Consider the following 23,266-nt stretch of genomic DNA (forward strand, 5'->3'; position numbering starts at 1 on the left):
GGAGGGGGGTAATATTCGTGGGGGGAGGATCACGGGAGCCGAGCCCCTTCCCCCCTTCAGGCCAGTGAGGGAAGGCCACCCCGCTCATGAGGGGCCTAGCGGGGCCGGGCACCCCTCCCTCCGCTTCTTCGGCTCCCCTCACCTTCGTGTCGGCCATGGTGGGGCTGCCGCTCCTCCGTTGGGCTCGTTCTCCGTCGCCGTGCGGCTTCCCGCCTCCGCTGCCCGCTCCCGCCGCGAGCTCCGTCGCTGCGCCGCCTTTGGCTCCACCCACGCGACGCCGCGGTCACGCCCACCGCGCGGCCCGCGCTGCTTTTGCCGCCGCCGCAAAGACTGACGGGAATGGGAAAAAAGACTGGGCCTAGCCTCGACTGGCTTATTCTATAAGCCAAGTAAGGCCCGGTTTTTTTTTCAGTCGCCGTTCTCCCCGGCCCGGCGGGCGAGGAACAAACTTTCTCGCGTAGGACTGAGGCAGGAGAGGAGAGAAACGGTCGGGTTCTATAGCAGCGTGTGGAGAGGCCTGGCCTCCCTCCTTCCCGTCGGCCCTCGCGCGAACACCTCCCCCTCGAGGGGCGACGCGCGTGCGCGCAAGGACGCACATACGGGGATTCTTTTTTTCAGCCTCGCTTTAGACTCCGAGAGAGGGGGAAAAACCCCAAAAGCCGAAGCGAGGCAGAACGATGTTAACGCGCATGCGGGGTCAGGCCGGCCCAATCCTCTTCGAAGCCCCGCCCTTGTTTCCTTCCCTGCGCCTGCGCTGTGCGAGGCGGGTCTTTTAGGGCCGGCTCGCTTGGTGGGTCCGGCGGCAGGTGAAAGGTGAGTGGAAAGTCCCCACTGGAGGGACCTCTGGGGCTTCTGACCGAGCATAGGGTCGTCCCTGCAACCTTCCCCAGCCTGGCGCCCTCCGGATGCGGATAGATTGCGAATTCTGGAATGCCCCGCTTGTAGGAGGCTCGGTTAGAGGGCGCTGGGTTGGAGGACGCCTTCGCAGGGGGTTCTGGGGGATGTAGTCTTAAATCCTACCTCCCTCTTATGGAAAAGCATCTTGTTCAATGGGATGCCTTGAGGTCCCCTTTCCCTCTCCCCGCCTTCCCTGGTCAAGAACCCTGTTGGTTTCTCAACCTTGGCAACTTTCAGATGGACTTCAATTCCCAGAATTCTCCAGGCAGCATTTCAATACAAATTAAAAAAACCTTTAAAATTACCACCAGAAATCGCACAAAACTAATAGATTTATTTAATTTACATGCCGCCCAACTCATGAAGGACACTGGGCAACTTGCAACGGGAAAAAGACATCTTTAAAAGACCATTGAATACAATTTTTTTTTATATAATAATAAACTATTGGTTTTTAAAAACATTTTGTTTAAAGTCAATGACATAATTATACTTTTAGTAATTCTGCATTGGTGCATAACAGAAAAGAAAAATAAACTGTCACATATCTATATTTCATCACAATACTCATTCCAGTGTTATTTCTTTACCTCGATAATATACTATAGTTCTATATTCCTGTTTATATTTACATAATTCTTATACCTTTTATTTACATATTTACAGTTTGCTAATTCTGTTACCTATAATTTTCTTGTTTGGTTTTCTTAATTCAACCCATTTGTACCATTGTTCCCATGTTTCATAGTAATCTGATTCTTTTTGATCTCTTAATTCCAATGTAAGTTTGTCCATCTCAAAGCAATCATAGATCTTATTTATTATTAATTTTTTTGGAGATATCTCAATGTTTTTCCAGAATTGGGCAGACGATCAAGGCTGCTGTCCTTAAGTGCAGTATTTTTTATTCCCTTACTATATTCCTTTTTGAAGATTCCCATTAAGAACAGTTCAGGGGTGAATTCTATTGTATCGCGTGTTATTTCCTGTAGCCATTTGTGTATTTTCTTCCATATTTTTTTCTGTACAAAACCTCTTAATAAAACACAACCATGGCCAGTTTAGCTGAAAACCATTCGCTTTTCAAAAATAGACTGGTTTAACCTTTTGGATGAGAGGAGGGGTTGGACTAGAAGACTTCCCGAGGTCCTTCCAATTGCATTACTTTTGGAAGGCACCGATTACTATTTTTGTTTATACAGTGATACCTCGTCATACAAACTTTTCGAGATACAAACCCGAGGTTTAAGATTTCTTTGCCTCTTCTTACAAACTATTTTCACCTTACAAACCCACCGCCGTCTCTGGGATGCCCCGCCTCCAGACTTCCGTTGCCAGCAAAGCACCCGTTTTTGTGCTGCTGGGAATTCCCCTGAGGCTCCCCTCTATGGGAAACCCCACCTCCGGACTTCCGTGTTTTTGTGATGCTGCAGGGGAATCCCAGCAGCGCAAAAACAGGTGCTTCGCTGGCAACGGAGGTCCGGAGGTGGGGTTTCCCATGGAGGGGAGCCTCAGGGGAATCCCAGCAGCGCAAAAACGGGCGCTTCGGCTGGCAAAAGGGGTGAATTTTGGGCTTGCGCGCATTAATTGCTTTTCCATTGATTCCTATGGGAAACATTGTTTCGTCTTACAAACCTTTCACCTTAATAACCTCGTCCCGGAACCAATTAAGTTTGTAAGACAAGGTATCACTGTATTTTTAAAACACCTCCTCCCATCTGGTGGTTAAGTAAGGCAGTATTCTAGTAATCCATCATAACTCTGGCTAGGCGTCACAAAGATTGTCTGTAATCCTTGCCATGCAGTTTAATTGTGATTTATTAACATTTTCTGACTTACTTACTTTCTTTCTTTCTTTCTTTTTCTTTTTTTCTTTCTTCCTCCTTCCTTTCTTCCTTCCTTCCTTTCTTTCTTTCTTTCTTTCTTAGATTTGTATTCCGTCCCTCTCCGTAGACTTGGGGCGGCTCACAGCAACAACAAAACAATGTACAACAAATCTAATAATTTAAAAAACACTAAAAACCCCATTATTAAAAGCAAACATACACACAACCATACCATGCATAAACTGTATAGGCCCGGGGGAGATGTCTCAATTCCCCCATGCCTGACGACAGAGATGGGTCTTAAGGAGTTTGCGAAAGGCAAGGAGGGTGGGGGCAGTTCTAATCTCCCGGGGGGAGCTGGTTCCAGAGGGTCGGGGCCACCACAGAGAAGGCTCTTCCCCTGGGTCCCGCCAGACGACATTGTTTAGTCGACGGGACCCGGAGAAGGCCAACTCTGTGGGACCTAACCAGTCACTGGGATTCGTGCGGCAGAAGGCGGTCCGGAAGGTATTCTGGTCCGATGCCATGAAGGGCTTTATAGGTCATAACCAACACTTTGAATTGTGACCAGAAACTGATCGGCAACCAATGCAGACTGCGGAGTGTTGGTGTGACATGGGCATATTTAGGGAAGCCCATGATTGCTCTCGCAGCTGCATTCTGCACGATCTGAAGTTTCCAAACACTTTTCAAAGGTAGCCTCATGTAGAGAGCGTTACAGTAGTCGAACCTCGAGGTGATGAGGGCGCGAGTGACTGTGAGCAGTGAGTCCCGGTCCAGATAGGACCGCAACTGGTGCACCAGGCGAACCTGGGCAAACGTCCCCCTCGCCACAGCCAGAAGAGCATTCATTCGGCTAGTTTTACCCTCAGATGATCTCCCTGTTATTTGGTTCAGGGTTTACGTGCTGTTGGAGAGTCAAAACCTGGTATTTTTCTTGACAGAATGGCTGAAATAATGGAAGAAAACAAGGATTGCATGCGCTCGCTGGATCCACCTTGTACGACTCCCGAATCGGCGATCCAGACCGAAGAAACAAATACAAAGACCTCTTCAGATGCTTCTTCCAACATGTACAGGTACATTAAAGAGGACTTGTTCACTTCAGAAATCTACAAGGTGGAACTTCAGAACCTCCCAAGGTACGTCGGCTTTAACGAAGTCAAGAAATTCCTTGCCAGGTACGGACTTAACCCGCACAAGATCAAACTGATGGGGAAACAGACCTTCGCTTTCGTCACCTTCAAGAGCGAGGAAGAAAGGGACAAAGCGATGAAGGTTCTCCACGGGGTCCGGTGGAAGAACCGGAACCTGAGCGTCCGCTTGGCCAAACCGAAAGCAGACCCCATTTTGAAGAAGAGGAAGAGAGAGGAAGGTGGCCAAGAGTTGTCGCCCAAGCGCCCGGCTCCGTCCAAAGACGGCAAAGAGGAGCCTCTGAGTAAACAGATAGCAGATGTGGTGACTCCTTTGTGGGCCGTGCCCTATGAAGAACAGCTGGCGAAGAAGAAGCAGCAGTGTGAAGAAGTGTTGGCGAAACTGACCAGGTAATTTGCTTTTCGGGAAGCTTCATTGCCCTGGAACAGATACCTTTTTTTATATGCCGTAAGCTGCCCTGAGTCCTTGGAGAGGGGCGGCATATAAATCCAATAAATAAATAGATAAATTCTGACCCTGGTGAACTTCTCTATGTTCTGACCCAGCTCTCCAAACTCTATGGAGCAAACTTAAAAGATGCCGGTAAAGTTTCCAAAAGATGCCCTGATTAATTCAGGAGCCACGAGCCAAACCCCAAAAGAAATATAGACATTTATTAGGAGCGACATTTCGGCAGTACTACAATGCAGTCAGAACTGAGCTCATCTAGTTTATGTGTCCTCATGATCATGTTTCCCGCCTCCTCACTGGACATGTCATAAACCACATAGAAACATAGAAGACTGACGGCAGAAAAAGACTTCCTGATCCATCTAGTCTGCCCTTATACTATTTCCTGTATTTTATCCTAGGATGGATATATGTTTATCCCAGGCATGTTTAAATTCAGTTCCTGTGGATTTACCAACCATGTCTTCTGGATGTTTGTTCCAAGCATCTACTACTCTTTCAGTAAAATCATATTTTCTCACGTTGTTTCTGATCTTTCCCCCAGTTAACATCATATTGTGCCCCCTTATTCTTGGGTTTACTTTCCTATTAAAAACACCAATTACAGCTTAAGCGATGATGTTTCGTTTGATGGGTCCTCAATTTTGGTGTGGTCATTTTCTTCTTGCTTACCTCCAATAACCCTTTTTTTTCCTTGAACTTTTGATTTCAGGGACATGGGAAACAACAACCGAGTGCTGCTCCCGTGGCTGTTCCTGCAAAAGGAGAAGCACGATGGGCTTTGTTGCTCCTTGGAGGGAGTGAAGCCGTCCCCCTTACAGGTCATGCATACTGAGGATTTTGTGCGATACCCGTTCTATCGAAGTTTGAGCGGAAATAAAATGCAGGATGTACCTTACTCAGCCTTGATCTTTGCACTTAGCTGCCGAGAGGCATAAAGGGTTGAATGCAGTGGTATTCAGCTGGTTTGCACTGGTTCGCCCAAACTGGTAGCGAAAACGTCCCTACATAGGACATCATAGAGCTGGGGAGGGGGAAGAGGGGGCATTCCTCTATGACACTAATGACAAACCTTTTTTTCCTCGGGTGCCAAAAGAGTGTGGGCGAGCGTTATCACACATGTGTGAGTGCCTGGGGAGGGCGAAAACAGCTTCCCCTGTCACCCGGAGGCCCTCTGGAGGCTGGAAACGGCTTGTTTCCGAACTTCTGGTGGGCCCAGTAGGCTCGTGTTTTGCCCTCCCCAGCCTCCAAAGGCTTCCCTGGACCCAGGGGAGGGTAAAAATGCCCTCCCCCATCACCCTGGAGGCTCTCTGGAAGCCAAAAACACCCTCCCAGAGCCTGTGCAAGCCAAAAATGAGCTGGCCAACTCATACATGCACATTGGAGCTGAGCTAGGGCAACGGCTTGCGTGCCAGCAGATATGGTTCCACCTGCCACCTTTGGTTTGCCATCACTGGTTTATGATGTCCTATGAGTTGGCCTTCTCCGGTCCCGTCGACTAAGCAATGTCGTGTGGCGGGACCCAGGAGAAGAGCCTTCTCTGTGGCGGCCCCGACCCTCTGGAACCAGCTCCCCCCAGATATCAGAGTTGCCCCCACCCTCCTTGCCTTTCGCAAGCTCCTTAAAACCCACCTCTGTCGTCAGGCATGGGGGAACTGAAATTTCCCTTCCCCCTAGGCTTATAGAATTTATACATGGTATGCTTGTATGTATGAGTGGTTTTTTAAATTGGGGTTTTTTAGATTGTTTTTAATATTAGATTTGTTTACATTGTCTTTTTATATTGTTGTTAGCCGCCCCGAGTCTTCGGAGAGGGGCGGCATACAAATCTAATAAATAATAATAATAATAATAATAATAAATAATAATAATGTAGGGACATTTTTGAGGTCGGGTGCATGCATGAAAGACACGCACACAAAAAGGGCATGCGCGGAAGACCAGGCGTTTGTGCCAACTGGGCATAGGCACGTGAAGCAACCAGGTATATGCGGTGGACTGGTAGCGGCAAAATGGGAAACTCACCCCTGGTTGAATGGATACAGGTAGTCTTTAAACATAGGACCGGTTGCTTAGTGACTAAGGTGCGGGTAATCCTCGAGTTATAACTATTCATTTAGTGTCCTCCTTGAAGTTACCCTAGCATTGAGAAAGATGAATTGTGACTATTTTTCTCCACGTCCGTTGCAGCATTCCCCGTGGCCATGGGAACAAAATTCATAAATTCATATTTATGTCCGCTGCAGTCTCGGGGTGCTGGGATCCCCTTTTACAACCTGACGTGAAGCCCATGAGAGAAGCTGGCTTCACCCAGCCATCGTGTGACTAACTTAACAACTGCTTATGTGATTCTCTTAACAACTGTGCAGAGGAAGTTCATAAAACGGGGCAAAACTCACTTTACAAATGTCTGTTAGCGACAGGAATCTTTGGCTCTGTTGCGGTCGTAAGTCGAGGACTAACTGTACATAGGAAAACATGACAAAAGGGTGGAGGGGGGTTGTTTATGCATGAATAATCGTATGTACCGGGCTGTGCCTTTCTGAAAACCTCCTTCCTGAACGAATAGAAATACAGTGGTACCTCATGATACGAACTTAATTGGTTCGTAAGGTGAAAAGTTCGTAAGGTGAAACAATGTTTCCCATAGGAATCAATGTAAAAGCAAATAATGTGTGCAAATCCTTCAGGAAAATCCCAAACTTTAGAAGGGAGGCGAACAGAGGGAAGGGAGGAGCAGCTAAAGGGGGCGGGTGGAAGAAGCAAGGCTAGGCTAAAGGGTGAGTGGGAAGGAAGAAAGGCAAGGGGGGGCGCCCCTCCCTTTTCTTTCTTCAAAAGACACCCTTTCAGTGCCTTTGCAAGCACACTGTTCTCTGCAAACTCTTTCCCCCTCCAAGCCGCCCCTCCCTTTTCTGTCTTCAAAAGACACTCTTTCAGTGCCTCTGCAAGCACGCTGTTCTCTGCAAAGTCTTTCCCCCTCCAAGCCGCCCCTCCCTTTTCTTTCTTCAAAAGACACTCAGTGCCTCTGCAAGCACGCTGTTCTCTGCAAAGTCTTTCCCCCTCCAAGCTGCCCCTCCCTTTTCTTTCTTCAAAAGACACTCTTTCAGTGCCTCTGCAAGCACGCTGTTCTCTGCAAAGTCTTTCCCCCTCCAAGACGCCCCTCCCTTTTCTTTCTTCAAAAGACACCCTTTCAGTGCCTGCAAGCACATTGTTCTCCTACTTTTGTTAATGCAAAGTCTTTCCCCCTCCAAGCCGCCCCTTCCTTTTCTTTCTTCAAAAAAAGGGGAAAAAAGAAACCCCTTCAACCCAGCAGCAGCGGCTTGGATTTGTAAGGTGAAAATAGTTCGGAAGAAGAGGCAAAAAAATCTTAAACACCGGGTTCGTATCTTGAAAAGTTCGTTAGAAGAGGCGTTCGTAAGATGAGGTACCACTGTAAATACTTGTGGATCAGGTTTTAGATTTCGGCCGTGGTTTGCTCTCCAAGCATCAGAGGTGGGATTCGTGGTTGTAATTGTTGCTCTTTTTGTACCACCCCAGGCAACGTTTGTCCCTGATGGGGTCCGTTCTGAATGTTGCCTTGCTTTGCATTTAGACCGAGTACCGCAACAAATGTGAATTTTTGATTGGCTTAGGCCCCAATCAAGAGGACAAAACGGTTGGCTTCCGGCTGGGCAAATACAAGGGAGGTTCCTGCGCTGTTGTGGAGCCTTTTGAGACTATCCACGTTCCCACGGAAGCCAAAAAAGTGGCCAGGGCTTTCCAGGATTACATACGGTGAGCCATCTGCTTCTAATGGGTTGTCAGAATGTTTATTTATTTTATTTATTTATTTTGTCCAATACACAATGAGGGTTTTACTGGGTATACAGTGGTACCTCATCATACGAACTTAATTGGTTCCAGGACGAGGTTCGTAAGGTGAAATGTTCGTAAGATGAAACAATGTTTCCCATAGGAATCAATGTAAAAGCAAATAATGCGTGCAAATCCTTCAGGAAAATCCCAAACTTTAGAAGGGAGGCGAACAGAGGGCAGGGAGGAGCAGCTAAAGGGGGCGGGTGGAAGAAGCAAGGTGAGTGGGAAGAAAGGCAAGTGGGAAGAAAGGCAAGTGGGGCGCCCCTCCCTTTTATTTCTTCAAAAGACACCCTTTCAGTGCCTCTGCAAGCACGTTATTCTCTGCAAACTCTTTCCTCCAAGCTGCCCCTCCCTTTTCTTTCTTCAAAAGACACCCTTTCAGTGCCTTTGCAAGCACGTTGTTCTCTGCAAAAATTTTCCTCCCCCAAGCTGCCCCTCCCTCCTCCCTTTTCTTTCTTAAAAAGACACCCTTTCGGTTCCTTTGCAAGCACGTTGTTCTCTGCAAAAATTTTCCTCCCCCAAGCTGCCCCTCCCTCCTCCCTTTTCTTTCTTAAAAAGACACCCTTTCAGTTCCTTTGCAAGCATGCAAAATGTTTCCTACTCCAAGCAGCCCCTCCCTTTTCTTTCTTCAAAAAAGGGGGAAAAAAGAAACCCCTTCATCCCAGCAGCAGCTGCTTGGGTTCGTAAGGTGAAAATAGTTCGGAAGAAGAGGCAAAAAAATCTTAAACACCGGGTTGGTATCTTGAAAAGTTCGTTAGAAGAGGCGTTCGTAAGATGAGGTACCACTGTATTTCTATATACACATAGTAAAATACATGATGAAGGTTATAGAGGAGATACCCATAGTAAAATATATCTAAGAAATAATAGAAAAGAAGGTATAGCAATAGAACATATCAATGAAAGAATAGAAGAAGAGATATAGGAATAGAAGAAAGGTATAGGAGATATAGGAGAGCAATAGGACAGGGGACGGAAGGGACTCTAGTTTGTTCGGCCTGCGGTTTCTGCTTTCATTTTCTCCAACTTTGCCCCTTGCACGATGGATAGACAAATGTAATTTGCATACATTGTCTAAAAATGAAATTCAAGGTAGAGAAAAGTAAAAATTTTACACTCGGGCAAGAGAAACCAAAAGCGAAACCAAGCTTGCTAGCAGTAACTGTGAGAGGGATCTTGGAGTCCTAGTGGACAGCCATTTAAATAGGAGCCAGCTATGTGCAGCAGCTGCCAAAAATAGCCAATACAGTTCTAGGCTGCATTAACAGAGGGATAGAATCAAGATCATGCGAAGTGTTAATACCAATTTATAAGGCCTTGGTAAGTCCACACTTGGAATACTGCATTCAGTTTTGGTCGCCACGATGCAAAAATGATGTTGAGACTCTAGAAAGAGTGCAGAGAAGAGCGAGAGAGACGATTAGGGGACTGGAGGCTAAAACATATTAATAAGGGTTGCAGGAGGTGGGTGTGTCTAATGAAAAGAAGGACTAGGAGAGACATGATAGCAGTCTTCCAATACCTCAGGGGTTGCCACAAAGAGGGAGTCCAACTATTCTCCAAAGCACCTGAGGGTGGAGCAAGAGGCAATGGGTGGAAACGGAGGCAATGGAGCCGGGGTGGCGCAGCAGGTAGAGTGCTGTACTGCAGGCCACTGAAGCTGACTGTAGATCTGAAGGTCAGCGGTTCAAATCTCATCACCGGCTCAAGGTTGACTCAGCCTTCCATCCTTCCGAGGTGGGAAAAATGAGGACCCGGATTGTGGGGGCAATATGCTGGCTCTGTTAAAAAGTGCTGTTGCTAACATGTTGTAAGCTGTCCTGAGTCTAAGGAGAAGGGCAGCATAAAAATTGAATGAATAAATAAGTAAATAAATAAATAAAAATAAACAAACAAACAAACAAACAAACTCATTAAGGAGAGAAAAGCCAACATGGTTCTAGGCTGCATTAACAGAGTGATAGAATCCAGATCACGTGAAGTGTTAATACCACTTTATAATGCCTTGAAAAGAAGACTGCATTCAGTTTTGGTTGCCACGATGTGAAAAAAGAGGTGGGGACTTTAGAAAGAGTGCAGAGAAAAAAAATAAAATTTAAAAAATAAACATTTATACAACCATGGAGCCTTTGGTGCTTCTGAACTTGGTTTTTTGCTTGAAGACATTTCATTACCCAACTAGGTAACATCATCAGTGCAAGAAAGTGGAGTTTGCTCTCCTTATATAAAGTGGCTCACTCTCAGTTTATATACAGTGGCTTGCCCTGCACAGCGCTGAAGATGATGATGCTGATTATTATTATTATTATTATTATTATTATTTATTAGATTTGTATGCCGCCCCTCTCCGCAGACTTGGGGCGGCTCACAGCAATCGTAAGAACAATATATAGTAACAAATCTAATATTAAAATCTAAAATAACAATTTTACATTAAAAAGCCTAAAAACCCCAGTATATAAAAAACATACACACAAACATATCATACATAAAACTACCCTGTTTCCCCGAAAATAAGACGTACCCCGAAAGTAAGGCATGTCAGAGGTTTTGCAGAATTTGCTAACATAAGGCACCCCCCGAAAATAAGGCGCAATCAAGTTTACATACGGTACGGTGGAAAAACATATGGTACCATTCAAAGCTGTTCATAGCGGTACCGTAATAATGTGGCGTCCCCTGCTGGCCCCTTCCATCGTTTGTACCGTCCAGTACAGCAGACACAGTCTGCTGCTGTCTCACCGCCATTACAGTCTCCACTACAGTGCGCAGACTGTAGTTCCTCTGGTGGCCGGAAGCTGCAATAGCGGGAGTAGACTGTTGTACCATATAAGTGCCGTCGTTTGTGTGTGTGGGTGCCATACTGACAGGTACCGTACCGTAATCAGTGTACCGTACGGTACACTTTCTTTGGGGTGTCAGCTTTTCTGCCTGTAAATTTGTCTTATTTGAGAAATATAAGGCACCCCCCGAAAATAAGACGTAGCACAACTTTTGGAGCAGAAATTAATATAAGACAGTGTCTTATTTTGGGGGAAACACGGTACATAGGCAAGGGGGAGATCTCAGTGGGTTTTAAGAAGATGTTACCTAATAGGGTTATGAAACGTCTATGAGAAAACAGCCAAGCTCAGAGAGCGCCAAGGACCCCACAATTCAACTCTGAACTATAAAAATTCTCTTTTATCAGTATTTATGTAACCACCCACCTACCGCCATCTTACATGGAAAGCTTGGCAGCTTCCTATGAATATTTGCACTTACAATGTCCTGATTTAGTAATTTAAGGATTTTGTAAATTACAGGTCAGCCCTTTACAGCGTTTATAGCCCAGAAACCTACGAAGGACACTGGAAACAACTAACCGTTCGTACTAGCTCGAATGGCCACGTCATGGCCATCGCCTATTTTAACCCACAGGTATGATTAAAAAACATTTTCTATAATAAAACAGTCTTTTGGCAGCTTTTTTTCATGTCTCGGGAAACTCTTGGATCTGGCGGGACCCAGGGGAAGAGCCTTCTCTGTGGCGGCTCCGACCCTCTGGAACCAGTTCCCCCCTGAGATTAGGATTGCCCCCACCCTCCTTGCCTTTCGCAAACTCCTTAAAACCCACCTCTGCCGTCAGGCATGGGGGAACTGAAACATCTCCCCCTTGCCCATGTTGTTTTGGTGTTAGATTGATTGTGTGCTTGTTTTTTAATATTCTGGGGTTGTTTTTTATGATTTTTTTAGCTTAAAATTGTAATTGGATTGGTGGGTATTGGATTTGTTATTATGTATTGTTTTTACCATTGTTGTGAGCCACCCCGAGTTTGCGGAGAGGGGCAGCATATAAATCCAATAAATCTAATTTAATCTAATCTAATCAAATCTCTTGGATTTAACGCATTAAGAATTGTCAGCTCTGCTTCAAATATTATCTTCATTTTTTTCTTCTTAATTTTCTTTGAAGCTTGCTGTGCTGTTTAAGACATCTAAGCATCTTTCAGGGTTTTGGATTTATTTTTTTTGTTCTGAATCTGTAGAAATTAAACAAAGAAGAGCTTGCTACATTGCAAACCTCTATGGCTACATACTTCACAGAAGGTCCTGGGAAAGACAGCAGAATAACATCTTTATATTTTGTGGAGGAAGGTCAGAGGTAACGACAAAAGATATTTTTCACAGTTATCAGACATGGGATGCCACCACTCCCTACAACTAAACAATGCCGCTTGGCGGGACCCAGGGGAAGAGCCTTCTCCGTGGCGGCCCCGGCCCTCTGGAACCAACTCCCCCCAGAGATTAGAATTGCACCCACCCTCCTTGCCTTTCGTAAGCTACTTAAAAACCATCTCTGCCGCCAGGCATGGGGGAATTAAGATTCCTTTTCCTCCTAGGCCTTTACAATAGTATGCATGGTACGTTTGTATGTATGTTTGGTTTTTTATATTAAGGGGTTTTTAATTCGCTTTTAGTATTGGATTATTATTGTACACTGTTTATGATTGCTGTTAGCCGCCCCGAGTTTTCGGAGAGGGTCGGCATATAAATCCAATAAATAAAATAAATAAACTGCTATAAAATACAGCTGAGTTTTCCAAATGCTAAGCTTTTAGTGAAAAATGTCAAGGTTCATTAATTAAACTGTGGACTAAGGGCAACCCAGCCTGTTTCCCCCCAGAGCCAAGAATATTTTTATTTACTTTTCTGACACGGAAATTAGTTACTGGCAATACAGTCAGGAGGGGCTGGAAATAATTAATTTGACTTCCATGCAGTCCAATCACAATGCGACTCAGGGCGTCTTACAACAGTAAATAGTACGTACAATAAAGAAACTCAAATATTAGTAATAAGAACATTAAAACCCATAATGTGGGTTAGCAAAAACTTCAGAAGAGAAGGATTTAGGGGTAGTGATTTCTGACAGTCTCAAAATGGGTGAGCAGTGTGGTCGGGCGGTAGGAAAAGCAAGTAGGACGCTTGGCTGCATAGCTAGAGGTATAACAAGCAGGAAGAGGGAGATTGTGATCCCCTTATATAGAGCGCTGGTGAGACCACATTTGGAATACTGTGTTCAGTTCTGGAGACCTCACCTACAAAAAGATATTGACAAAATTGAACGGGTCCAAAGACGGGCTACAAGAATGGTGGAAGGTCTTAAGCATAAAACGTATCAGGAAAGACTTCATGAACTCAATCTGTATAGTCTGGAGGACAGAAGGAAAAGGGGGGACATGATCGAAACATTTAAATATGTTAAAGGGTTAAATAAGGTCCAGGAGGGAAGTGTTTTTGATAGGAAAGTGAACACAAGAACAAGGGGACACAATCTGAAGTTAGTTGGGGGAAAGATCAAAAGCAACATGAGAAAATATTATTTTACTGAAAGAGTAGTAGATCCTTGGAACAAACTTCCAGCAGACATGGTTGGTAAATCGACAGTAACTGAATTTAAACATGCCTGGGATAAACATATATCCATTGTAAGATAAAATACAGGAAATAGTGTAAGGGCAGACTAGATGCACCATGAGGTCTTTTTCTGCCATCAGTCTTCTATGTTTCTATAATCAATCCTTACTGAATTATCCAGATTATAATGAAATATTAACTAGTGGGGTCCCCCCCCTGGTTTGTCTATTAGTCCTTTGGGAGCCTCACCCAATAAAACAGAAACATTTTAAGGTCTCCCATTTCATTAATATGTAAACATTATTTGAGATTACTTAATTATGCTGTTATAATATTGGAGCTGAAGATTCATTGCATTAATAAGTTCAAGCATCAGCTTAGAATCCTGTTTTCTGGCCCTAATTTGTTTTATCCGTAATTTTAATAGTTGAGTAGGATACTCAGATGCAAAGATGGCTGTCACAAACCCCCTCTTTCCGGCTTCCTTCCCTCTCCAGAAAATCACCGAATCGGGAAGATTTAATTTTGAACAACATCGCTGGTGAGAAGTACATAGAGGAACAAATTTTGGGATTAAAATTCCGGATTTCGCCCCATGCTTTTTTCCAGGTAATTTTCCACGATGTTTTACTTGAGTCTGGATTATTGGAATTTTTTTTAATAATGTGAATTTTTAGGAAAAGGGAGGTGCTGCCCATTTTCCTAGTCCCCCCCTCGCCCCCAAGGGTATTAAAACTTGAAAAGGTAATGTTAAAGAAGCTGATAAACATCTCTTAAAGGAAGAATTGAAATTCAAACATTACATACTTACATACATACATACATACATACATACATACATACATTTATCTATTTATTGATTTGATTTGATTTGATTTGCATGCCGCCTCTCTCCGTAGACTCAGGGCGGCTCACAGCATATAATAAAACAATTCATGACAAATCTAATAGATTTAAAAAAACATTTAAAAACCCCATTATTAAACCAGACATACACACAGACATACCATACATAAATTGTATAGGCCCAGGGGGGGGGCGGGGGGGAATGCCTCAATTCCCCTATGCCTGACAGCAGAGGTGAGTTTTAAGGAGTTTACAGAAGGCAAGGAGGGTGGGGGCAGTTCTAATCTCTGGGGGGAGATAATTCCAGAGTCGGGGCCGCCACAGAGAAGGCTCTTCCCCTGGGACCCGCCAGACGACATTGTTTAGTCGGCGGGACCCGGAGAAGGCCAACTCTGGGACCTAATCGGTCGCCTGGATTTGTGCGGCAGCGATCTACATACAGTAATCTGAATTTTAAGGGTCTTCCATTCTTCTTTCTATTAATTTAATATTGGGGTTTTAATATTTATTATTAGGGTTTTTCAATTGTATTTTTTTACCATTGTCCTTTTATTTGTTTGTTTGTTTGTTGGTTTATTTATTTGTTTGTTTATCTATCTATCTATCTATCTATCTATCTATCTATCTATCTATCTATCTAGATTTGTATGCCGCCCCTCTCCGAAGATTCGAACACTTTGTTGTACCCACCCTAAGTCCACTAAGAGAAGGGCGGCCTATAAATTTAAATAAACAAATAAAATAAAATAAATTAAGTAAAATAAATGTGACTGCTATCATTATACCTAATTGTTGGCGGGTGGCAAAGATAAAAAGAATTGTGATTTTTTTTTTTTATAAGTCTTGTTTCTCCATACAGTCCAAATGGGCTTTTCCGCATTTCAATATACAAAGCTGTAAATTTTAAACTGTAACTATTTAATTCAGTATTCCGGCAAGTCAAACTGACTTCAACCCCACTGATAATTTTTACCAGTGATTTCTCCCCTGCTGGTTAGATGACTTTAATCGCAAGAGAAGTGTTTTTAATAGGAAAGTGAACACAAGAGGAGGCACAATCTGAGGTTAGTTGGGGGAAAGATCGGAAGCAACGTGAGAAAATATTATTTGACTGAAAGAGTAGTAGATGCTTAGAACAAACTTCCAGCAGACGTGGTTGGTAAATCCACAGGAACTGAATTTAAACATGCCTGGGATAAACATATATAAGATAAAATACAGGAAGTGGTATAAGGACAGACTAGATGGACCAGGAGGTCTTTTTCTACCGTCAATCTTCTATGTTTCTATGGACAATGTTGGACTTTGCAGGTGAACACGAAGGCAGCCGAAGTTCTGTATTCAACCATTCGGGATTGGGCTGACATCAACCAAGAAACCACCGTGCTGGATGTTTGCTGTGGGACTGGATCAATCGGCATCTCTCTTGCACAGGTAAAGGAACAGGTTGCCTTTCAATTTCCATGGGGAAGGGGCAGCAGGGACGTCACAGTCCTCCCCCCCCCCACAGGTGGGCTGCTAAGGTGGAACAGTAACGTGTGCTCGGCCCCGTGGCTCTGAGTGCTAGCGGAGTCCAGCGCAATCATGCTACTGCACCTCGGCAGGTAGAGAAATCGATTCTGCACTGTTATAGCAATAGCATCTAAACTTATGTACTGCTTCATAGTGCTTTCACAGCCCTCTCTTAAGTAGTTTACAGCAGTGATTTTCAACCTTTTTTGAGCTGCGGCACAATTTTTACATTTACGAAACCCTGGGGCACATTGAGCGGGGGGAGGGTGGGGGCTAAAAAAAGTTTTGGACAAAAAAATTATCTCTCTCTTCCTCCCTTTCGCTCTATTTCTCTCTCCCTCCCTCTTTCTCTCCCTTCTTTCTCTCTCCATCCCTCTTTCTTTCTCTTCCTTCCTTCCTCTCTTTTTGCTTTTTCTCTCCCTCCCTACCTCCCTCTATGTCTTTCTCTCTCCTTCCCTCTCTCTCTTTCTCTCTATTGCTTTCTTTCTCTTGTTCTCTTTCTCTCTCTCTTGCTTTCTCTCTCTCTCTCTTGCTTTCTTTCTCTCTCTTGCTTTCTTTCTCTCTTGCTTTCCCTCTCTCTGAGCTTCGCGGCACACCTGACCATGTCTCACGGCACACTGGTTGAAAAACACTGGTTTACAGAATCAGCCTCTTGCCCCCCAACCGTCTGGGCCCTCCTTTGACCCACCTCAGAAGGATGGAAGGCTGAGTCAACTGGAAGGAAGGGAGGAAGGAAGGGCAATAACATTTAGACTTATATACTGCTTCATAGTACTTTTCCAGCTGTCTCTCAGCGGTTGACAGAATCAGCCTCTTGCCCCCAACAATCTGGGTCCTCCTTTGACCCACCTCGGAAGGATGGAAGGCTGAATCAACCTTGAGCCGGTGGTGAGATTTGAACTACTGAACTACAGCTAGCAGTTAGCTGAAGTAGCCTGCAGTGCTTCACTCTAACCACTGCGCACCCTGGATCTATGCTCATAGCCGAGCAAAGCATTAACCGATTATCACTTCTTTTTTTTTCAATCGTGCAGAAAGTGAAGAAAGTTATCGGAGTCGAGCTCTGCCAGGAAGCGGTTGAAGATGCCAAAGCAAACGCTCAGCTGAATGGTAAAACAGAATAAATGTCGGAACCTCTTGCTCACTTTCATCAACACCAAAGATGGTTTCTTCTTTCTCTTCTGCTTGTACCATCTGTCGTCAGAAGTTGGCGATCCTATTTTTATCAACAACAGCACGAAAAAGCATTGCTGAGTTTTGTCCAAACCCCAGGGGACCCAGGGGAAGAGCCTTCTCTGTGGTGGCCCCGACCCTTTGGAACCAACTCCCCCCAGATATCAGTTGCCCCCACCCTCCTTGCCTTTTGTAAGCTCCTTAAAACTAAAACCCACCTCTGTCGTCAGGCATGGGGGAATTGAGACTTTCCCTTCCCCCTAGGCTTATAAAATTTATGCATGGTATGTCTGTATGTATGATTGGTTTCTTAAATTGGAGTTTTTAAAATTAACTTAAATATTAGATTTGTTTACATTGTATTATTATTGTTGTTAGCTGCCCCGAGTCTACGGAAAGGGGCGGCATACAAATCTGATTAATAAATAAATAATAAATAAATAATAAACCACTCCCTTAGATTTTGTAGTAATGATGTTCTTCCACCTGGACCTACTATTTTGCCTTCATTCTTTCCTTGGAGGATTAAGTGAAGAATGCTGTATTTTTTCTGGCTGTCGCATCACAGGTCCAAAACATTCTAACTTTCGCTGTTTTATACTTTTGATGATTTCCCTTCGCTTTCCCAGGAGGCTTATCCCCTCCCCATTTCTGATTTTGTCAACCCACTTTATTATACGTAACAGACGCCTGTAAATCCACATTTCAAATGCTTCTGGTCTCTTCAAGTGGCTTTTTGTATGAGACTAACTCCCCGCTCTACAGAGCAGGATGGAGAAAAGACATACCATCTGACAAGCCTGATTTCCAATCCAAAGATTTCTGGCGGAACAAAATGGCATTCTGTTCTTATATGCAAACAGCAGGGATTTTCAACCTGTGGTCCGTGGGATCCACAATGTCATCACGGTGCAAAGTTCGCAAAGGCTTGGGGAAAATATTTACTGTATTTTTCAGAGTATAAGAGCCTTCTGCTGCACGAATCCCAGCGACCAGTTAGGTCCCACAGAGTGGATCTTCTCTGGGTCCCGTCAACTAAGCAATGTCGCCTGGCGGGACCCAGGGGAAGAGCCTTCTCTGTGGCGGCCCCGGCCCTCTGGAACCAACTCCCCCCAGAGATTAGAACTGCCCCCACCCTCCTTGCCTTTCGTAAACAACTTAAAACCCACCTCTGCCGCCAGGCATGGGGGAATTGTGATCCTCTTTCCCCCTAGGCCTTTACAATTCTATGCATGGTATGTCTGTATGTCTGTATGTTTGGTTTTTATATTAATGGATTTTTAATCATTTCTAATACCAAATTACTATTGTACACTGTTTTATTGTTGGTGTGAGCCACCTCGAGTCTCCGGAGAGGGGGAGGGTGGGCATATAAATCCAATAAATAAATAAATAAGATGCACCTTTTTCCTCCCTGATAGAGGCTGGGAATTTAGTTGTGTCTTATACTCCGAATGTAGCTTTTCTCTAACTTTTTTTTGGTAGACTTGTTTTCATTGCTACTCCCTCCAAATATTTTTTTCCCAGCCCTAATGAGATGCTACTGCCCTTTCCAGCTTGTTTTCATTACTCCTCCCTCCAAAGATTTTTTTTCCAGGCCTAACAACGTGCTAGCCATCTTCCCAGCTTGCAGGAATTTTTCATTGCTATTTTGAAGGAGGCTTTTTTCAGCCCTAAGTCATTGCAGGCTTGTTTTCATTGCTACTCCCTCAAAAAAAATGTTTTTTCCAACCCTAACCATGAGTTAAAATAATGTGCTGAACCTGACCAGACTAAGGACTCTAGCCAGATGAATACCTGGAATTCACCCCCCTCCCTATTTTCCTCCCCAAAAACTAAGGTGTGTCTTAGGTGAGTCCTTGGAGAGGGGTGGCATACAAATCCAATAAATCAATAAATTATACTCTGAAAAATAGGGTAAATCTTGAGTTGAGCCTTGGGAGCAGCGGTCCCCAAATTATGGCCCTCGGGCCACATGCGGCCCGCTGAGGCCATTTATCTGGCCCGCGGGTCTTTTCCAAGGCCGCGCTGGAAAAGCAGTGAGAATGTCCCCCTCAATCTCAGCTCATCCGAGGTAAAGTAAGGCTTGCTGAAAGCCGAGCTGGGCACCACACACACACATACACGCACACATATGCCTCCTCCTCCTCTTTGAGTTGCTAGCTCCCGTTTTCTGAATGGGGATTGAATGGGAGTCCGGGGTCGGAGGGTGGAGGCTTGTCGGGTGAGTCCTCCGCGCGGAGAGAAGAGGGAGGGTGAAAGAGGGAAAAGAGAGAGAGAGAAATGGAGAGAAAGAAAGAAAAGGGAAAAAGAAGGGAAAAAGAGCAAGGGAAAGAAGTGGGAAGGAAGGAGAGAGGGAAGGAAGGAAGGGGGAGAAAGAGAGGGAGAGAGAAAGGGAGGGAGGGAGGAAGGAAGAGAGATAGCGAGAGAGTGAGAAAGAGACAGAGACCAAGAGACAGAAAGAAAGCAAGAGAGAGAGAGAGAAAGCGAGAGAAAGAGAGTGAGAAAGAAATAAGGTATGTGCAGTGTGCATAGGAATCTGTTCATAGGTTTTTTTTATAGTCCGGCCCTCCCAACAGTCCGAGGGACAGTGAATTGGCCCCCTGTATAAAAAGTTTGGGGACCCCTGCTTGGGAGTCTGTGGCCATGCTCTGTGGTATTTAAGGGGGGTCTGTGATGAAGAAAAAGGTTGGGAACAGTACACAGTACACAAACTCAGTAGATATCCACCTGCAGATGAGGAATTCTGGTGTGGGTGTTGTGATATTTCTTAACATGAAGACGTTAACATAAACGTGTTCCTTTTTCTCTCTCCTTTCAGGGTTGATGAATGTTGAATTCCACTGTGGAAAGGCTGAAGAACTCGTCCCTCACCTTGTGAACACCTTAGCACTACACAAAACAGTGACCATTGTGGATCCGCCACGAGCAGGTTTACGTAAGTGGGGAGGCGGAGAAACGGTCGTATTTAAGTAGAACTTTAAATTTACGGTACAGGAAAACGTGCGGTAAGACAAAAAGGGATTGTGCGTATGAGAAGAGAAGCAACTGCCACTTTGCTTGTAGGTGGGGAAAGACTTCATGAACTCAATCTGTATAGTCTGGAGGACAGAAGGAAAAGGGGGGACATGATCGAAACATTTAAATATGTTAAAGGGTTAAATAGGGTTCAGGAGGGAAGTGTTTTTAATAGGAAAGTGAACACAAGAACAAGGGGACACAATCTGAAGTCAGTTGGGGGAAAGATCAAAAGCAACGTGAGAAAATATTATTTCACTGAAAGAGTAGTAGATCCTTGGAACAAACTTCTAGCAGACGTGGTTGGTAAATCCACAGTAACCGAATTTAAACATGCCTGGGATAAACATAGATCCATTGTGAGATAAAATACAGGAAATAGTATAAGGGAAGACTAGATGGACCATGAGGTCTTTTTCTGCCATCAGTCTTCTATGTTTCTATTTAGCAACTCTGCCAGTTTTCTATTCTTTGTGATGGGTAAACTCTAATTTGCCCCTTATTTCTTTTTTGGAGGGAAAAAAAGTGCCAAATTTGCCTTTTGGGGATTGAAATAAGAGATGTGTTGCAAAGTGAGTTGGGGTAGCTTTGAATGAAGTTACACCTTCATTTTTCTGGTGAAATAGATAGCTAGAATTACCGACTGCGCTTTCCTACTTTTCTTTCCGACAGTGGAGTTTGATGTCCCCTCATTCGGAGTTAACTCTCGTTTTACTTGCGTGCTGCCTTTTCTCCAGATGGGGTAGTGGTGGTAAAAACTGCCTTTTCTTCAGAGTTGTTGTGGCAGCTATAAGGCTGATGTTTATCCAACTCTTTCGTTTCCTAGATTCCAAAGTCATCCTTGCCATCCGAAAAGCCGAGCACTTGAAAAAGCTCCTTTACGTCTCTTGCAACCCTCGAGCTGCTATGAACAACTTTGTAGAGTGAGTCTGCTACAAATCGTGGTTATCATACAATCGTTTTAGCCGTTGTGTATCCACTGCAGGAGGAAGGCCGGTTCTGCTGGTTTCCAACCTTGTCAAGGCCCCCCACCCTTTACGATCGGGGGGCCTTTGACCAGGCAAAGGGGATGTGTGGCTAAATGAAATTGTGGGCTATGTCGTTGGACGTCTACATGTCCAGAAGGGTCTCTCTCAAGGCGAATAAGCCAGGTTGGTTACCCCAGACTAACACTGATCACCTCTGCCAACCTGCATTGGACCAGCATGGCAGATTATGGTCTATGTTAGTGATGGCGAACCTTTTTCCCCTCGGGTGCCGAAAGAGCATGTGTGCGTGCTATCGCACATGCACGAATGCCCACACCCAGAATTCAATGCTACTGAGGGCGAAAACAGCTTCCCCCACCCCCGGAGGCTCTCTGTAGGCCAGAAACGGTCTGTCTCCCAACTTCTGGTGGGCCCAGTAGGCTCGTGTTTTGCCCTCCCCAGGCTCCAAAGGCTTCCCTGGAGCCAGGGGAGAGTGAAAACACCTTCTCCCATCCCCCTGGAGGCTCTCTGGAAGCCAAAATATCTCTCAGAGCCTCTGCAAGCCAAAACTCAGCTGGCCAGCACACGCATGCACTTTGGAGCTAAGCTACGGTACAGGCCCCAAAAGTCCATTTTCGCTGGCAGAGGGCTGCAGGAGGCCATTATGGCTGAAATTTCAGCAGGAGCAGGCCGTGTGTGCTCTCCCCCCCAATGCGGCCATCAATCAAATTGAGTTTGATACCCCTGCCCTAAGACAACTACCCATAGTAGTGAGGAAACCTGCCCAAAGGCAGCGGGTGTTTTCTAGATTGAAGTCTACAAATATTGTTTTTCCCCAGAAAGCCTAATTTGGGCTGTTCCTTCGCCTATCAAGGTTGTTATGGGCAAATTACTGATTCACGTTAACCCACTCCTCCAGATGTGCAAAATTGAAGCCAGTCCACCCAGCTGTTTGGGGGGCGGGCAGGGGAGAGAAGCAGCCTCAAGTCATCAAATAAAAGGATGGAAATTCATACTGTGTTTCTTTTCTCCCGTAGCCTTTGCCGAGCACCTTCTCACCGCGTGAAGGGCAGCCCCTTCCGGGTTATCAAAGCAACGGCGGTAGATCTTTTCCCGCACACCATGCACTGCGAGATGCTCTTCTTCTTTGAAAGAATTGAATATTCAAACAACGAAGCAAGTAACGCCCCTGTGGGCTCGGCGGAGATTCCGGGCGTGAAATCGGCAGAGATTCCAGATGTGAAGTCGGCGGAGATTCCGGGTGTGGGATCGGAAGAGATTCCAGATGTGAAGTCGGCGGAGATTCCGGGTGTGGGATCGGAAGAGATTCCAGATGTGAAACTCGCGGAGATTCCAGGTGTAGGATCAATGGAGATTCCAGATGTAGGATCGGCGGAGATTCCAGGTGTGAAGTCCCAAGAGGCAACTTCTCTTGAGGCCGACACCACAGACTGCCTCCCAAGAACAGCGATGGGATGTCCCAGTTAGGGATTTGTTTGGCCCACCCCACACAGAAAAGACCTGCATTTAACTTTCCAATCTTAAAGAGATCTGCTGCTTCCCCCTCCCCTTCATAGCCGGCTTCTGCTTAAATTCTAAAAAAATACCACGCCAAGTGGAAGTATCTCAACAGTGGAAGGGGACTGTTGGAAGCAAAGGCCTAAAGATACAATCTCAGACTCTTTTATTATTTTTCGGCAATGGCGTATTTTTGAAATCATGGAGCAAACGGGATGGGATCCCTGTGTACCAAACAAATTAAAGCCATTGGGTTTATTTGCGTTGTGTAACTTTCTTTGTCTTTCTTTGTATTTGCCACAATCCAGGTAAATCCTTGATGTGCAACAATAATGGGAGTCTGCCCATGATGCACATCATACGGTTGTAAAGGGAGGGGCTGTGACAAATGATTGCAAGTCAAGAACTGACTGTATTAAATTCTACTTCGTTAAATGCTGAATCCCTTAGTTTTAATTAATGTGGTTGAAGAGCCTCAAAAAGACAGCACTCCCAGAATGCTTAGAAAACAGGAAACCTTCACTTTAGATCCCCTTTAAATACAAGGGATGTGTTGGCTCAGTGGCTAAGATGCTGAACTTATGGATCAAAAGATCAGCAGTTTAGTGGTTCGAGTCTCTAGTGCAGTGTTTTTCAACCAGTGCCGCG

The 23,266-nt window shown here is 45.0% G+C and overlaps 2 protein-coding genes across 4 annotated transcripts in view; one reads left to right on the plus strand and one right to left on the minus strand.

Annotated features, from left to right (window-relative positions):
- Positions 1-714, minus strand: part of RANBP1 (RAN binding protein 1) — a 12,799-nt gene extending 12,085 nt beyond the window's left edge. The window contains exon 1 of the mRNA XM_070762726.1: positions 143-714. Coding sequence (XP_070618827.1) covers positions 143-157 — 15 coding nt within the window. The 5' untranslated portion in view covers positions 158-714. The remainder of the gene's footprint in view (positions 1-142) is intronic.
- Positions 1-22,876, plus strand: part of TRMT2A (tRNA methyltransferase 2 homolog A) — a 23,051-nt gene extending 175 nt beyond the window's left edge. For 2 of the 3 annotated variants that reach the window (XM_070762725.1, XM_070762724.1), the window contains exons 2-12: positions 3,668-4,267; positions 5,041-5,149; positions 7,921-8,102; positions 11,489-11,603; positions 12,212-12,327; positions 14,081-14,192; positions 15,741-15,863; positions 16,976-17,051; positions 19,936-20,052; positions 20,959-21,055; positions 22,138-22,876. In XM_070762725.1, the coding sequence (XP_070618826.1) occupies positions 3,669-4,267; positions 5,041-5,149; positions 7,921-8,102; positions 11,489-11,603; positions 12,212-12,327; positions 14,081-14,192; positions 15,741-15,863; positions 16,976-17,051; positions 19,936-20,052; positions 20,959-21,055; positions 22,138-22,588 (2,097 nt within the window). In that variant the 5' untranslated portion in view covers position 3,668 and the 3' untranslated portion in view covers positions 22,589-22,876. Of the gene's footprint in view, positions 1-580; positions 814-3,667; positions 4,268-5,040; positions 5,150-7,920; positions 8,103-11,488; positions 11,604-12,211; positions 12,328-14,080; positions 14,193-15,740; positions 15,864-16,975; positions 17,052-19,935; positions 20,053-20,958; positions 21,056-22,137 lie in introns of those variants that run through there. The other variant, XM_070762722.1, reaches the window with a different exon arrangement.
- Positions 22,877-23,266: the final 390 nt, after the last annotated feature.

The sequence above is a fragment of the Erythrolamprus reginae genome, chromosome 10 (assembly GCF_031021105.1).
Source record: "Erythrolamprus reginae isolate rEryReg1 chromosome 10, rEryReg1.hap1, whole genome shotgun sequence".
NCBI classification, from domain to species: Eukaryota; Metazoa; Chordata; class Lepidosauria; order Squamata; family Dipsadidae; genus Erythrolamprus; species Erythrolamprus reginae.